Genomic DNA, 14,320 nt, shown 5'->3' with positions numbered 1-14,320 from the left:
TATTATAATATCAACACTTCATCTCTAATCAAACATTAATAACATTAGTTACCATTAATAAACATTATGTTATAGTAATTATAAATTATGATTGATACTTTATTTTTAATCAATACCAATCAACATTATATTATAGTAGATACTGTCTATATGACCTTTTGCCGCATATAATTATACACTTATAGTAATTATGATTCTCTAACTGCTATAACTATACCATTATAGTAATTATAAAATTATAACTACTATAATTATGTAATAAGTACAAAATCATTACTGCTACAACTACTAAGATGAGATGGAACCTTCTTTTGATAATAAATTAAAAAAAAAACACCCTTTCACTTTTGCCCTATTAATTATTAATCACAAGAACTGGAGTTAGATTGAACGCCACACCTCTTTTTCTCAGAACCATTCTGTAATCCAAAATCCAAGAACACTATAGTTAACGGCTTCATAACAACATAGATTTGCAGCTAGCAGCAACGGTCCTGCACTAATACACAACAAAATAATTCCAAAACAGAGTACAATCAATGCAGTGAACTTCGAGGCAGCCTGAAGGATCCACTGGCATAGAGCATCTGGTACACTGGCCTTGTTCTCACTGATAGAATTATACTCAACAAGGTTCCCAAACAGCATATCCCAGCAAGAAACCAGAATGTTAACCTGAAGCAGTTGGGCCCCAAGCAAGTGCTTGAACTCGGGTCTTGCTTGGCGGCTTCGCTGTCGTATACATATCCGGCGAGAAGACCGGAGAAGAAGAAGGCCCCCAGTGGATTTCCTAGTAGCATGAAGTTGTAGAGTAGTCCGAATTGCTTCAAGCCGAAGAGCTCGGAGACAGTTGGCACCATCACAGAAAACTGAACGCCATAACAGATACCGAGCAAGGCAGTCGAAGCATAAAGAGTGCCGCTGATGGCTGTAGCATAGAGAAGGTAGGCTACAGCCATGACCACTTGGGTACATGCCATCCAGATTGGTCTAGGAAGCATTCTTGATCTGCGAAATATTTAAACTTATGTCATGATATACAGTGGAATGATACTTCCACCACGTAAATGAGGGACCTTGTTACCTGACAAAATGCTCAGATAATGAACCAGCGCCGATGCGACCAACAAAGTTACAAAAGCTGAAGAGGCATAGCAATATGGTTGTATCTTCAAGACCAAAAGCAATTCCAATTTGAGCCAGATTATTGAGCACTGTAACACCTGAGCCAACCCCAAGGAAGTATGCTAAAAATAGAAGCCAAAAATCAGCTTTAACCAATGCTTCATGAAACTCAAAATCATCCCCCCTCTTGGGTCTTCTCTTCTTTTTAATTGCACCTTCTCCTTCAGCTAAAAGCATGTCAACATCTGAAGCATCATCATTCTCCTGCGCATTCCCCAAATTGTTTGACGATGATGTCGCTAGCAATGGTTCTTCATCACCAGCCCCCGTAGTTACTTGATGCGAAGTGCTACCTGTGTCACTAGCAACATTTGTCTTGCGATTCCTTGGAAAGATTGTCATCTTTATTGGGATGGCAAGGGGGGCCAGGAGAAAGAGCACCATTACACCGAACAAAATATAGATAACACCATCAGTTAATGGGAGAACATCATCCAAGATTGTGTAGGCGAGTAGATAGAGACCCAAAAATATGCTTGAGATCTGGGTAAACATAAAATGGCTTTGCTCCAATGAGTCTTCTTCCAAGGATGGTGTGCAAGGCCTAACAAAATACATCATTGCAAGGCTTATGATAGGCAATCCAAGAGTAAGAAACAGCAATAACTTTGTCGACGAGCTGTGAAGTACACCAGTGTACAATCCAGTGTAAACTGCAGCGCTGAGCCCAACATAACCCTTGAGAATGCCAGCAACAGTCCCTCTGCTGAGAGGGAAGTTTCGCATGTTGGTGACTAGGACAGCTGTCCCAAACCAGGCACTACTATTGGTAGCAATGCACAGTGCTATCCATAACTGAAAGGTAAAATGAAGTATTAGTTCTATAAAGAATGTTATACATTGACTTGCACAAAGATATTTATTTGAACAAAATGAGACTACTTGGAAAAATAACAAGCTAAATTAGAGTTGGTTACTTGGTAGTCTATTTATTTTTTCTTGAGGAGAAAATAACTCCATACTACTATAAGTTGTTCCAAATTAGATAAATATTAATTGTTGATTGTATTCTGTTTCTGGTGTTGTATAGAGACAAATCAAATCATAAAGACATAACTAATGTGTACCTGAAAATACAGCATATACATCTATCTTCATATACTACAAATCACATATTATCAAATAGAAATGTTTAAAAATGTAAGTTGCATAACCTACAAATCCTTCCAAAAGGACATTGGCCACCCAAAGGAAAAGTTTGAATCATCAAAAGACATAAAAGAAGCCACCGACTTGTATCCCATGCAGTTAAGCACTTGGATAAAACCCCTCTGTTAAAGGATAAATCCTCAACAGTTGGGAAAGACACTTGCATCTGCATTTATAACTTAGTATGTTTTCCAAAACATTGCAGTATATTGCATTAGAATTGGTGATGGATCTCCCACTTACTGGACAACACACAAAACCCTTTTCCTTGCCCAACAACTTGCCCCTTAATAACCAAAACTCAAAATTAACTTAGACTATCATTTTAGTAATGCATCTATCAAGTTAAGAAAAGTTCCCTTTATTTCTCAGGATCTAACCAATGGTTTGGAGTAGCACTAGTCCTATGATTGTCGACAATCCAATCAAAAAGTACATCAGTGAAGGTGGATTTTTTGTGGGACTTCAAATGCTGGGCGGTAAGATGACTTTGTTCCATCAGTAAGTCTTGCATGGACATTTGTTGTAAGTTGCAAGATTGTAGCACCCAACTTTAGTCTCATAGCTACACTTGCGGACTGCTTTTGTGTTGGTTTAAGGCTTGTATTAGTCTACTGTCTTTGATATGGACTTCATTTTGGAGTCATGTCAGTCAGCCCATGTAATACCAACTAGATCAGAATCAATTAGTACCTTCTGCATGATAAAGAGCCAGCAGGGTAAGCTAATTCATACATTAGAACTTCAGCTATATAAATTGCCTAATTGCACAGCTGTGTTGTAAAAAAGAAAAAAAAAATGCAAGCATAAGCACTCAGGTTCCAAACCTTCTCTTTTACGATCTAGTTCTGATCTGAATTTGAATAAATGTTCCCTGCAACTTCTACAAACAGTTCTGCATATTTAAATATGAGAAGAAGTGAAGAAAATATTATTAAGATTGATTTGGCGATTCCACCTTTTCCCCAAATCGAGATCCAGATTTGCGGGGGGCATATTAAAATATAGTCAGAACAGAATTACACATTTTAAAATTTAGGTTTGATGGCCTTCCCGTGTTTTGTCCTACAAAGCAAGCGGTATATTTTTCTCCTTTTTTTTTTTTTGCAGATCTGGCTAAGAGATAATCATCGTCATATTTTCATTATAGGAGAAGAGCGGCGATGAACATTCACCGATCTAGAGAGTTTTTTTTTTTGTTATGATCAATAATTTTCGTTCGCTTCCAACTCAAATAAGCATCGATTTAACCTGCATAATAACGACGTTATCCAAAACTTAAGCTAGATTGAAGCCGATGATGAAATCGTTCATTGATTGCATCGAACTAAAGAGGACCATCGATCCGCCTCTAATCATTCAAAATCGAGCATTTCCCAGATATGTTTCGACCGAGGAAAACAAATGACAAAGGATACTAAAAGGGGCGGCGACGAACCAGCCAGTAGGGGAGGCCGGTGACGGTAAGGCTGACGGCGGACCACAGAGTGCCGAAACCGAGAAAGCAGCAGGCAGCGCCGACGAGGAGGACAAACCAGGGAGGGAGGCGGTTGCAGAGGACGCCGGCGATGAGGCCGAAGTTCTCGCCGGAGTCGTTGGCAACGCCAAGAAACGTGAGCTGCTGCTGGTTGTAGCCCATCACCTTCTTGAGGGCGTGCGAGTAGAGGGGGAAGGTATAGCCCGCCCCCGCCGCCACCTGCACCCAAACCGCAGCCGCCAGCCCCACCCAAGGCGGCCGGCTCCCGACCTTCACCACTCCGGCCATCGCAGCTCCCCCTCCTCAACCGATCTCTCTCTCTCTCTCTCGCTCTCGCTCGCTCGCTAGCGGCAGGCAGAAGCAGGGCAGTGATCTGTGTGTTGTGGGCGGATGCGCGACGACACGTAGGAAGCGAAGAGGCCAACGGCAAGAAATAAGTCGTGGTGTTCGTACTGTACCCATATTTGCGATCGCAAATTCCTTTGAATAGGAAATTTTAATCGTATACGTCCGTTAAAGTAATTTCCTCAAAAGTACTAGTCATTCTTAAGCAAATGAGATCTTAAATTAAATATTTAATATGTAAAAACAAAAAGATTTACATCATAAAAAATAGTAAATGTGTTTCATTAAAATGTCCAAAATGTAATTTTAAGGCATAAATCTAGATTCCATCATTTTGAAGGGAAAAATCTTAATTAATGAGTGAATAATAAGTCGGCAACAAACATGTGCCTTTGAAATTAAAAAAAAAATTATTGGGAAATGTACATGAAGAAGAAAGAAACCATTTGTGAGTTCATGCATCACGCGATTCATGGCAGGCTTAGCGAAGAAGAGCGTACCAGCCAAAACGGCAATCCGACGACGGTCCGCGTGACGGCGAGCCAGAGAAGGCCAAAGCCGGAGAAGCAACAGGCGCTGCCGAGGAGCAGCAGTTTCCAGGGCGGCAAGAGGTTGCCGGCGACGCCGGCGATCAGCCCGAAGTTCTCCCCGACGTCGTTGGCCACCCCCAGCACCGTCAGCCGCTGCTGGCTCAACCCCAGCATCGATTTCAGCGCCGGCGAGTACAGAGGAAAGGTGTAGGCGGCGCCGCCCGCCACCTGCACCCACTGCGCCGCCGCCAGCCCCAACCACTGCGCCCGCCGCCCCGCCTTCATTCGACCCCACCTCTCTAAGTAATTAACAGGCTATCATCTATAAAACAGAGAAACGAGAAGCTTCTCATCAAGCTTCTACTGCAGGAATTGGGTTCCAATTCTCGGGCAATGGCACATCTGTCTGATGATGCCTCCTCGATTAAAGGAAGGATTGGGTTTCGATGCTTAATATGAGTGGAGAATCTTAGGAAAGCATTGTGGTTCGCGAGTAATATACTTCAGTGATGCTAAGATTATGCATTTATATAGCGCCGGCGAGTTGTGCAGGAGTGCGGTCCTTGCAGGCTACATGTTTGACAAATTGCCGCAGGACAATGAGTTCAGCAAGGCAATCAATGGTAGTTTGCTCGTGCCATGTCGATAGGACTAGATGGGGTCTTATGAGGTGTAGACAAGCATGATTCCGACCAGAAAGGTTGTAGATCAAAGGCGATGGGGGCAAGAACAGTATGGGGGCAAGAACAGTATTGTGTTTATTCCGCTTATGTTTCATCTGGAACAACAACAGCTAGATTGTGTTTAAAAACTTGATCTCAACTTTTCCAAAGAAACAAAGGGAATATGAGAAAGCATATGGCATGCAGGAGCATTTGGAAGGTGATGGTGATTCCTAGTTCATTGCCGGGCTTTTGGGCTACAAATTAAGTTGGAGAGAGGTGCAGGCTTTTCATTGCATAAACAAAAGAATGTGGATAGGTATAGAAATTGTTATCCTCTGTCAGTTGTGTTCATGTTGACTCTGGAAAGGGATTTTGTGAATGAGATCGATCTGTCAAACTGCATGCTTAACAGGAAATTTGACGAATGTAATAAAGCACTTCTCAAACACTATGACGGCAAGAATTGATTCTCTATTCAACTTAATACAACTTATAAAGAGGCTTATGAAAGAAATGAGACTTCCCTGCAGACACCGTTTGTCCAGTTTGCACAGAAAGGAACTCAACCTAAAGCATTATACTGAACATAAATATATTCTGACTGCAGCGTGTTTAATCACTGCCGTTATTTACCTGATGATCACTTAGACCAATAAGATATAACTGCACCAGCCGTGTAATCCCTGCCATTATTCACATCAACGCCTTGGTCAGCTGGTAGTAGCAACAAGGTCTGCTGTTAGCACAAGATTCCTTCCAAAATACTTTTGGCTGCGCAAAACTTACAGGGAGATCAATCTGCTCAAGTGGCGGTGCTTGGCCTCCAGGCTTTGTGCAGCATGCCACATTCCACATCGGCACAAAAGAAGGATAGCCATTGTCATCTGCCCCATGTAGCCAGGTCTTGATGATCATTCTTCAAATGATATATCACATGTTTAAGCACCCCCAAATAATTGGCAAGCAATGACCAAAAGTGTTTTCCCTGTGAGACCAAAATTCCCTGGCTTGCCTGGCAATTTGAAATTTTCAGCCCGATAACGGAAGAAATTCCTGCAGAGTCAAGGACTCTTATGTCTATCTCATTCAAAAGCTCCAGAAGCATTTTACCTCCTGATCATGCCATACTGAAATGCATTTTTAGACTTTTCAATTGAATGCCCGATATCATCTAAAGAAACCTCTCATTCATATTTAAATTTCTATAGCTTCCGTTTCTCAATGGGAAGTAGTCGGATTTATCTTCATCTTCAGATTGTGTTCCAGACTTCGATTCTGGTAGCGCATCCAAATGCTATTTTCTTTGACCATTACTTCGTGAACTCCTCGTGCTATTCAATGTCAGCTTTGCAGGAGCCATAGAAAACCCTTTGAGCAGCAAGAATTCCTTTGGGATGCTTACCGTGTCAATGAAACATTTTCTTGATTTAGCATCAGCAATCAAAGCAGCCCAGTCTTCAGACTGCATGAGAGCATTAGCATTGCCAATCACCTATAACAAAAAAGAAGAAAAAAAATCAACAATGAACTTCAGGAACTCAAGATATATTAAGTACAAGTAAAATGAGCTTACCCATAAGCCCCTCCTAGCCCGAGTAAGGGCAACATTCATGCGCCGGATATCAGCAACAAATCCCACTCCATGATTTGACGCACGCACACATGACATTATAATTACATCGCGCTCCTGACCCTGAAATGCATCAACCGTGTTGATGTATATGTCCCTGCCTTCTTCAGACTTTAGAACATCATCAAATTCACGTTGGAGACATTTCAACTGTAGTTTATAAGGTGTAATTATGCCAACAGATAACTTTTTCCCACCATTTGATTTGACAAACTTCTGTAGATGTTCATACAGTCTCAAAGAAAATTGGGCTTCATGAACATTCTGGTAAGAGACAGATCCGCCCCTATGAGACTCTCTTCCATGTGTAATATCAAAGAATGCATAGGGGTGTAACAGAGGATCTCTGTAGTAAACTTCGTCATCTAAATTGGCAATACTCTCACTATCAGTCAGACGCCCTTGATAGAAATATCTTGATGGGAAATCACGGATTTGAGGATGCATCCTATACTGCACTGATAACAACAGAGTTGGGCATCCTGCTTGCTGAAATCTCTCAAAAAGACTTCTGCTATAAAGTAGAGTTCCAGCAGCTTTACTAATAACAGTCGCAGGAAGTTGCTGTGGATCACCTACCAAAACACATCTTGCAGCACCAAGTGATAGCGGTGGGAGGACTGCAACTTCACTTGCCTGAGCAGCCTCATCAATGACCACCATATCAAATCCATGGGCCAGACGAGAGAATATCTTCCGGCCACTGCTTGACACGGTTGTAAAAACAATCTCAGCTTCATTAGCAAAGCTTGCTTCAAGATTGGCTCGAGCATCTTCCATATTAAAAGTAGTCCCAGAATGGAACTTGCTTTCCAGTATAGCGAATCGTGACATCTCAACAAGAACCTTGTCCCTGCTCTCTAAAGCAGCAGCGAGATGCTGGAGTAATATATCACGGTTTTGATCTCTGGCAGCAAGAACATCAGGATCAACACCTACAGATCCTTGTGACATACCAGCAGCAGCTGCAATAATGAGGTCTCTCTGCAGGCGAGATATTTGCTGTGACAATTCAGCTTCACGGCGTTTCAAGTCATGCAACCATTTAATTACTTCATTGCAACCCTTCTGCAGTAGTTGTTCAGTTCTTCGCTCGACCGAAACGGCTTGGGAAGCTCGGGTCTGTGAATCTACTCCAACACGAGCTACATCAGGTCGATAAACTTTCATCTCACCATCAATGAAACCACGATCAAGAACCCGTGCTAACAATTCATCTGTAGCAGCATTTGAAGGAGCGCACACTAGCATTCTTGGCTTTGGACAAAGTTTTGGAAGAGTTCTTAAAAGACTTTGGTCAATATTCTGCAAGACTTCATCAATTGATCCACTACTGGCATTCACCAAGTTAACCTCAGTTGTTTGCTTATAACTTTCTGGGGCAAGTTTCTTGAGAAGTGCAGTGTAGTAATGTTGGTACTGAACAAGATGAATTACATTAAGCATCCCCCAAACCGTATGTGTTTTCCCAGTCCCTGGTGGACCTTGAACAAGTGTAAAAGGCCAAGGGTCTTGTCTCTTAGCCCCTCTATTATTGGTACCAGAAGCAGTGTGCATAGCAGCCCACTGAATTGCAGCCAACTGTGGAGGATTGAACGTCCTATGCAGATAATCTACAAAATATTGAGTAAAACAGTCGGACATAGCAGGTGGCAGGTCTTCATATTTAGGAAAATGTTCGGGACTAGGCTTCAATATTGCAGATTGCATCTGTATAACTTGGTTACATTAGCAACACACTCAGAAAAAAAAACCTTCTATGTGAGGAGGATATGCCACCTGGCCATTAAGACGGCGAAAAGCATGCAGTGCTATGTATTCACGCTGAGTAGTGGCAAGGGAACCAAGGGTTGTCAAGTACCAAGTACTCTTTGGTTCAAGTTTCCTAAGGATATGATCATTGGACTTGCTGCAACATCAAAATATTGCAGTTAGCATATTTCAAGCCAGTTCAAGGAAGAATTTCTAAAGAGGAACAAACATATATAATTGTACATCAATTTCAAACTAAAAACAAGTAAAAAATGGATAGTCTACATGTGTATGTATATATAGTGAAGATAAACTTGAAATATCTAAAGATGGTTATTACCTACAAGAACCATACAAGTCACCAGCATAGAAATGAAAAATGGCTCCAGCCAGATAACGTGTGTCAATATGAATATGTCGCCTTACCGTACCAACAACATGACTGGTAGCCTCATGTTCAGTATCATCGTCATTTGTATCATAATTGTTTCTCCTGCCAGACTTGCCTGCTTTCCAAGACCAAAAGAAACTATGGTAAGAATTATTATAAACCACCATATTCGACATAATGAGTGTTTCCCATTTCGAAATTCAAAATTCAAAATTAACGAGTAGATCACTCATCCATGCATGTCAATCTACTGCTAAAAGAGAAACAGGATAAAGATTAAATCAAACCTCCACCAGGTCGTGGATATGCCAAAACTGCAATGTCACCTTCCTTAAAGTTCCACTTGCATTCATGAACTGGAAGAACAATGGCATCATACCACCCTGAATTGAACATAAAAAATAGCATTATTGGAGAAAATTTGCATGATAGAACAGCAACCTTATCATGTTGATACTGTATGATCAAGATGTGGATGACTCAACAGATAAACTATAATTTCATATAACTCTTTTATTGTATTAAGCTATTGCCCCTGAAGATGTCCATATCATCTTAATCTCCTCTTATTTTATCCTGAATTTGGGTTATAGACAAGTTTTATCATGTATTGGGGCTGTACGAAATTACATGCAAGCAATATTTTTGTTGCCTACCAGAAAATAGAAATCCCACAAGAGGCAGCTTTTCATCTCTATCTGCAATGCTATTTTTAGGATGCATTACGTCTTAACTTGCCAACACTCTAAACGAGGAGAAAATGCAATGAAATGAACAGACATCTCATCCAATACCAGAGAATGGAAAACAAAGCTATTGACTATTTTTGAGTTATTACTTGTACCAGTCAACATTCTCTGGACCGAAGAACAATTACTCAGCCAGACACTGTAGTAGCAAGTATTGTTCCTTGGTAGAACATATACTTCAAGGTTACAGACTAGCTTGACCTGCATAAACAGGCACATTATCTTCCAGGCAAGTTCTGTACCCAGAGATAGTCGATCCAATTCTGTCATCCAGGTAACAGAGCCAACCATGATCAATTTGGGTCTATAGCAAGAATCACCATAAAATTCTTGTAAGCATCCATGAGAAAGTACAGTAATCACACAATTAAGCAATACTGAGAAAAAGCAGTCAAGTGCTACTTTCAATCAGACAACCAGAGAAAATGTGACATTGGATTTTTGCAAAACCAGAATGTTCTGATTAACTTTGATGTATATATGTAACACAAGGGAACTTGACATTCCACTTCAATCTTTGATTAAGAAATGACCTTCTAGGTCAAATGTAAATATAGTTTAGCTAGAATCAACACAAGTAGGATTCACAGCTCTCCACAGTTGAGGTCAAATTTCAAAGACAAGAAAAACCACTACTAGTATGACACTAGATCAACAATTATGCTTCTTGTGGCTCCTAGGAACACCATGTTTATTTTGCATGCTATGTTGTCACCAACTTAGTCTAGCCTAACAAAGATTTTGCATGCTATGGATCACCTTGGCAGATGCAGTCATGTATGAAGTCAGGATATGATTAAAAATTTATTTAAGTAGTCGTGCAAAAGATGTATCTTTGAAGCAGCATCTCTAAAATTAATTATAGTCATTTGATCACTGAATTGCTTGGACCAACATTGACATATACAGAGAGAAACTAAACAAACATGGCCATCTCTAGAATAAATTGCAATGTGTTTACCTCTCTCTCGTCTATCGACATTCTTTATGTGAACCATGATATGTGCATCCTTTGTTATCTTCTCCTGAAGCTCCTCATAGGTGCTGTTTAGCTGTGCTCGGCATTCCTCAAAAAGCAAAGGCTCAAAAACTCTAATATACTCTTCATCAGACTCAAATTGACCAGGGACACGCCGCAAATCTGTCTCTTCTGTGAAGGGATAATATTTGGATAGTAAATTAAAGGAAAATTTCAAGTACAAAATAAGATTGAATATTATTAAGATAAAAAATGCATGCAGTAATAGAATGCATACTGTGCATAATTCAACAGTGGAGTTCACAGTACTTGGATAGAACCCTATCTACTAACTGAGTTACATCTAAAATTAAGATAGCAAACATAATGCTGATATGCCACATTAGAATAATGATCAAATTAATAGTTCACATGAAATTGGAACTGGACACAGTAGCATAAAACAACTCAAAACACTCCCTGTGGTAAAATTAAGGAACGAGTAAACCAAGAGAAAGGTCAGGGCTAAGAATCAGCTAAACGTGTGCAAACCTGGATGATGCCAAAACTTCTCACTTGTCACCTCCCTGAGTAGACGTTCTACAGATGTATCTTGGCATTGAGGGTTCATTGCATTTGGCCTCTTGGAATAAGGATTCTTTTTGGACCCCAATTTGTGATCAGTATTGCCTAGTCCAGGAACAGGAGGCTTCCTAGATGAAACAGAAGAGTTTTTGGATTGTCTGGTGTCCACAGATTGCTTGGAAGGGCCCTGCCCTAGAATTGGAGGATATGTTTCTGAAAACTCCTCGTTGTGGTTCAGCTTCTTTGGGTGAATTATACCTCCTAAAATTACATCCCCATTTGGTTCAGTTTTCAGGTTAACTGATTCCATAGTTGAACAGCATTCAGTGCTCATGATGTCAGAGTGATTTTGATTTTTAGTATTTGGTCTTTCAGCACCCCCAGGAGTGCTAGTACAAGATGAATCCTTAACAGTTCGGGTAACAATTGGTGCTGGAAAAGAAGTCTGCCTCTTAGGTGTTGGTTTCATTGAGCTAACCTGCTTAACATCCTCCACATTGATGAAGACAGTTTGTCTGGCTCTCTTTTTACCCAACATTGCCTCCTTTTGCTCGTCAATTTTAGGCCTCTTAACAGGATTATTTACAAATCTCAGAGCATGACTTGCTTCAACTCCTTTTACTTCTCTCAGTTTTACAATTGAGGACTCCCCAAATCCATCATCAGAGGCATCCACTCTAGAATTGCAACTTCCATAGCTATCTAAAAAAGGGCGATTCTCATTCAGGTCTCTTATTGATTCACAAACTTCATTAGTGGTAATTCCCAAAAAACTAGACTTGTTATGGCTGCTCTCATCAGTTTTAACAAGAGACTCACTTTCTTCATTCATTATCTGCTTATCAGCAGACTCACCATCAAGATCCTCTTCCTTATTGCTTGAAATGCTTTTGATATCTTCCCCATGGACTTCCATGTCAGACCACTCCCCTTCTTCTCTTTCAGCTTCCAGGCCACCCTGACTACCTGACAGCAGTCTGCTAATTTTGTTAACATCTTTAAAGCTTGAGTCCACAGATGTTAAGGCTTGGTCTGTATTTGACTCAGCTCCTGATTTTTCAAATTCTTTTAGTTTCTTTGACACTTCTTTTCTGGAAAAAGGTTGAAAACCAGAACCAGTTGGCGCATGTGTAAAAGTTTGGTTATTCTGTATTCTTTGACATCCTTCAGATGATGGAAGAAGAGTTGAACTGTTCAAATTGGCAACCGGAAGAGATTTTTGGGGCTGATAATCAATAGGACAATCATCCACATTTACCTCTTCTTCTGGCAGTTCATTAAGATCAAATAGTGGCCTTCCAGAAACACCCATTTCATACGTATGCAGATAAAAGCTATTAAATTACACTATCTATACAGTCATGCACAAATCTTCACTTAGATTATCCTTGCACTTTTGCAGGTTTATTCGTTTGAACTAGCTTCTTAAAAACTCTCTGCAAATACATAATAATACCAGTTAAGAAAAAAATTAAATAATTGTCACATTTAAATGAGCATGTGAATGAAAGGATATAGCTATCTTAGTCATTTTTCTGAGCTATCACTCTGCATGAAAGTAATAAATATTCTAGTCTTATGTAAGTGTTGAGCCAGAGTAAAGATACTTCTTTAAACTACACAATTGTGCATATCTTGAGCAGAAGATGTTAAAGATGCAAATCCCACATATCCTATGAAAGAGAAAAAGAGGAATATGCTGTGAACAAAATTCTTAATGATCCTTAATATCTATTGGTTTAAAAAAACATAGAAGGTCCTAGATCTAACCAATTCAGAATCTTTGATAACATTTATAGGTTAAGTTACAAATTCCAATTCTATCAGAAACTTATTCCATCTATGAACAACTACTGAAGTCAGTTCCAGGAATTCAGTTCCTGCTAAAAAACACGCCATAGAGCTCCACAACCCAGCAATTGGAAATATCCTCTCAGTTGCATGTCAAAACTACAACATTGAGAGGTAAACCGTTCCACCCTACTTGTGAAGCCATGAAACAGGGGCTTGAAGATCCAATTGCAGAGAAAAGTTCTCCAGCCACCAATCCGTCACAAACTAATAAGTCATCATGCGCTCATGATCATAAAACAAAAGCAACGTGAAAGCAGTCCTACGCCGGGTTAGACTTAGGGTTTGAAATAAAAACGAACATTGAGAAGCCCAAGGGCTTGTCTCAAAAGATCAATTGCGTGTTTACCAATTCCGACCCTAACAGAAACTAATTCCAGCCCCGAACAACTACTCGGTTATGCATTCCAATGAGGGGAGTTCGTTGGAATCATTTCATGCTAAAAAAACATCGTTGGATACAACTAGCTACAAATCGGAGACATCCTCTCGGTTGCATGCCAGAAACACAGCCCATTTAGAGAATCATGAATCAAAGGCTTGAAGAGCCAATCGCAGAGATAGCCAAACGCGATCTCCTCTCACCAATCTAATGCACAATGACAATTCGAAACAATACAACACTGGGCAAGGCTTAGGTCTTCAAATCCAAACGAACAGCTAGGAGCATTAGGGCTTAATGCGCAAATCTAGAAGGCGAAGAAGGAATCAGGGCGACGATATCTCACCAAAATCAACCCAGCGAGGGAGAAGGCAGGGATAGCGCTTCCGCTGGTGAGTGCCCGAGGACAGAGATCGTGGAAGGGGGGATCGCGAGAGGGAGATCGCTCAGAATGGGGGACTTGTGACGCATCGGCCGTTACTTATAGACTCGTGGGGCACGAGCTCTTCACGTGCGCACGCGCGAGTGGCTGGGATTCAGATGCCCTCGATTTCGACGGCCTGTTATAACTGACTGCTTCTGTCGAAATCATGCGGTTATTTTTGGAAATTTTAAATTCTTACGACAGATTCCAACGTACTGGTTGGATCAGATCAAATAGGGCTGAAACT

At 40.6% G+C, this 14,320-nt stretch overlaps 2 protein-coding genes across 3 annotated transcripts; both read right to left on the bottom strand.

Annotated features, from left to right (window-relative positions):
- Positions 1-381: 381 nt before the first annotated feature.
- LOC122046546 (protein NUCLEAR FUSION DEFECTIVE 4-like) lies at positions 382-5,085 on the bottom strand. Of its 2 annotated transcripts, none has more exons than XM_042607296.1 (3): positions 4,657-5,085; positions 1,085-1,980; positions 382-1,008 (listed from the first exon to the last, which is right to left on the bottom strand). In XM_042607296.1, the coding sequence occupies exons 1-3, from the start codon at positions 4,969-4,971 to the stop codon at positions 537-539; spliced, it is 1,683 nt and encodes a 560-aa protein (XP_042463230.1). In that variant the 5' UTR covers positions 4,972-5,085; the 3' UTR covers positions 382-536. The 2 variants fall into 2 exon arrangements, with proteins under 2 accessions (XP_042463230.1, XP_042463229.1); XM_042607295.1 differs by lacking the exon at positions 4,657-5,085 and adding an exon at positions 3,773-4,217.
- Positions 5,086-5,735: 650 nt separating this feature from the next.
- On the bottom strand, positions 5,736-14,102 carry LOC122046545 (uncharacterized ATP-dependent helicase C29A10.10c-like). The gene is made up of 8 exons (XM_042607294.1): positions 13,996-14,102; positions 11,384-12,852; positions 10,835-11,023; positions 9,412-9,507; positions 9,074-9,242; positions 8,761-8,890; positions 6,925-8,691; positions 5,736-6,843 (listed from the first exon to the last, which is right to left on the bottom strand). The coding sequence occupies exons 2-8, from the start codon at positions 12,726-12,728 to the stop codon at positions 6,646-6,648; spliced, it is 3,894 nt and encodes a 1,297-aa protein (XP_042463228.1). The 5' UTR covers positions 12,729-12,852; positions 13,996-14,102; the 3' UTR covers positions 5,736-6,645.
- Positions 14,103-14,320: the final 218 nt, after the last annotated feature.

The sequence above is a fragment of the Zingiber officinale genome, chromosome 2B (assembly GCF_018446385.1).
Source record: "Zingiber officinale cultivar Zhangliang chromosome 2B, Zo_v1.1, whole genome shotgun sequence".
Taxonomy (NCBI): Eukaryota; Viridiplantae; Streptophyta; class Magnoliopsida; order Zingiberales; family Zingiberaceae; genus Zingiber; species Zingiber officinale.
This window is presented reverse-complemented; position numbering and strand designations above follow the sequence as displayed.

Bases quoted from the DNA above. Each gene is read 5' to 3' on its own strand.
- LOC122046545 (XM_042607294.1), bottom strand. From the start codon at position 12,728: ATGGGTGTTTCTGGAAGGCCACTATTTGATCTTAATGAACTGCCAGAA. The intron at 11,024-11,383 runs GTTTGCACACGT...ATCCCTTCACAG, and splicing joins GAAGTTTTGGCATCATCCAG to AAGAGACAGATTTGCGGCGT. The intron at 9,508-10,834 runs GTAAACACATTG...TGTTCAATTCAG, and splicing joins TGTCGATAGACGAGAGAGAG to GGTGGTATGATGCCATTGTT.
- LOC122046546 (XM_042607295.1), bottom strand. From the start codon at position 4,099: ATGGCCGGAGTGGTGAAGGTCGGGAGCCGGCCGCCTTGGGTGGGGCTG. The intron at 1,981-3,772 runs GTTCGTCGCCGC...TTTACCTTTCAG, and splicing joins CCGGCCTCCCCTACTGGCTG to TTATGGATAGCACTGTGCAT. The intron at 1,009-1,084 runs GTAACAAGGTCC...AATATTTCGCAG, and splicing joins TTATCTGAGCATTTTGTCAG to ATCAAGAATGCTTCCTAGAC.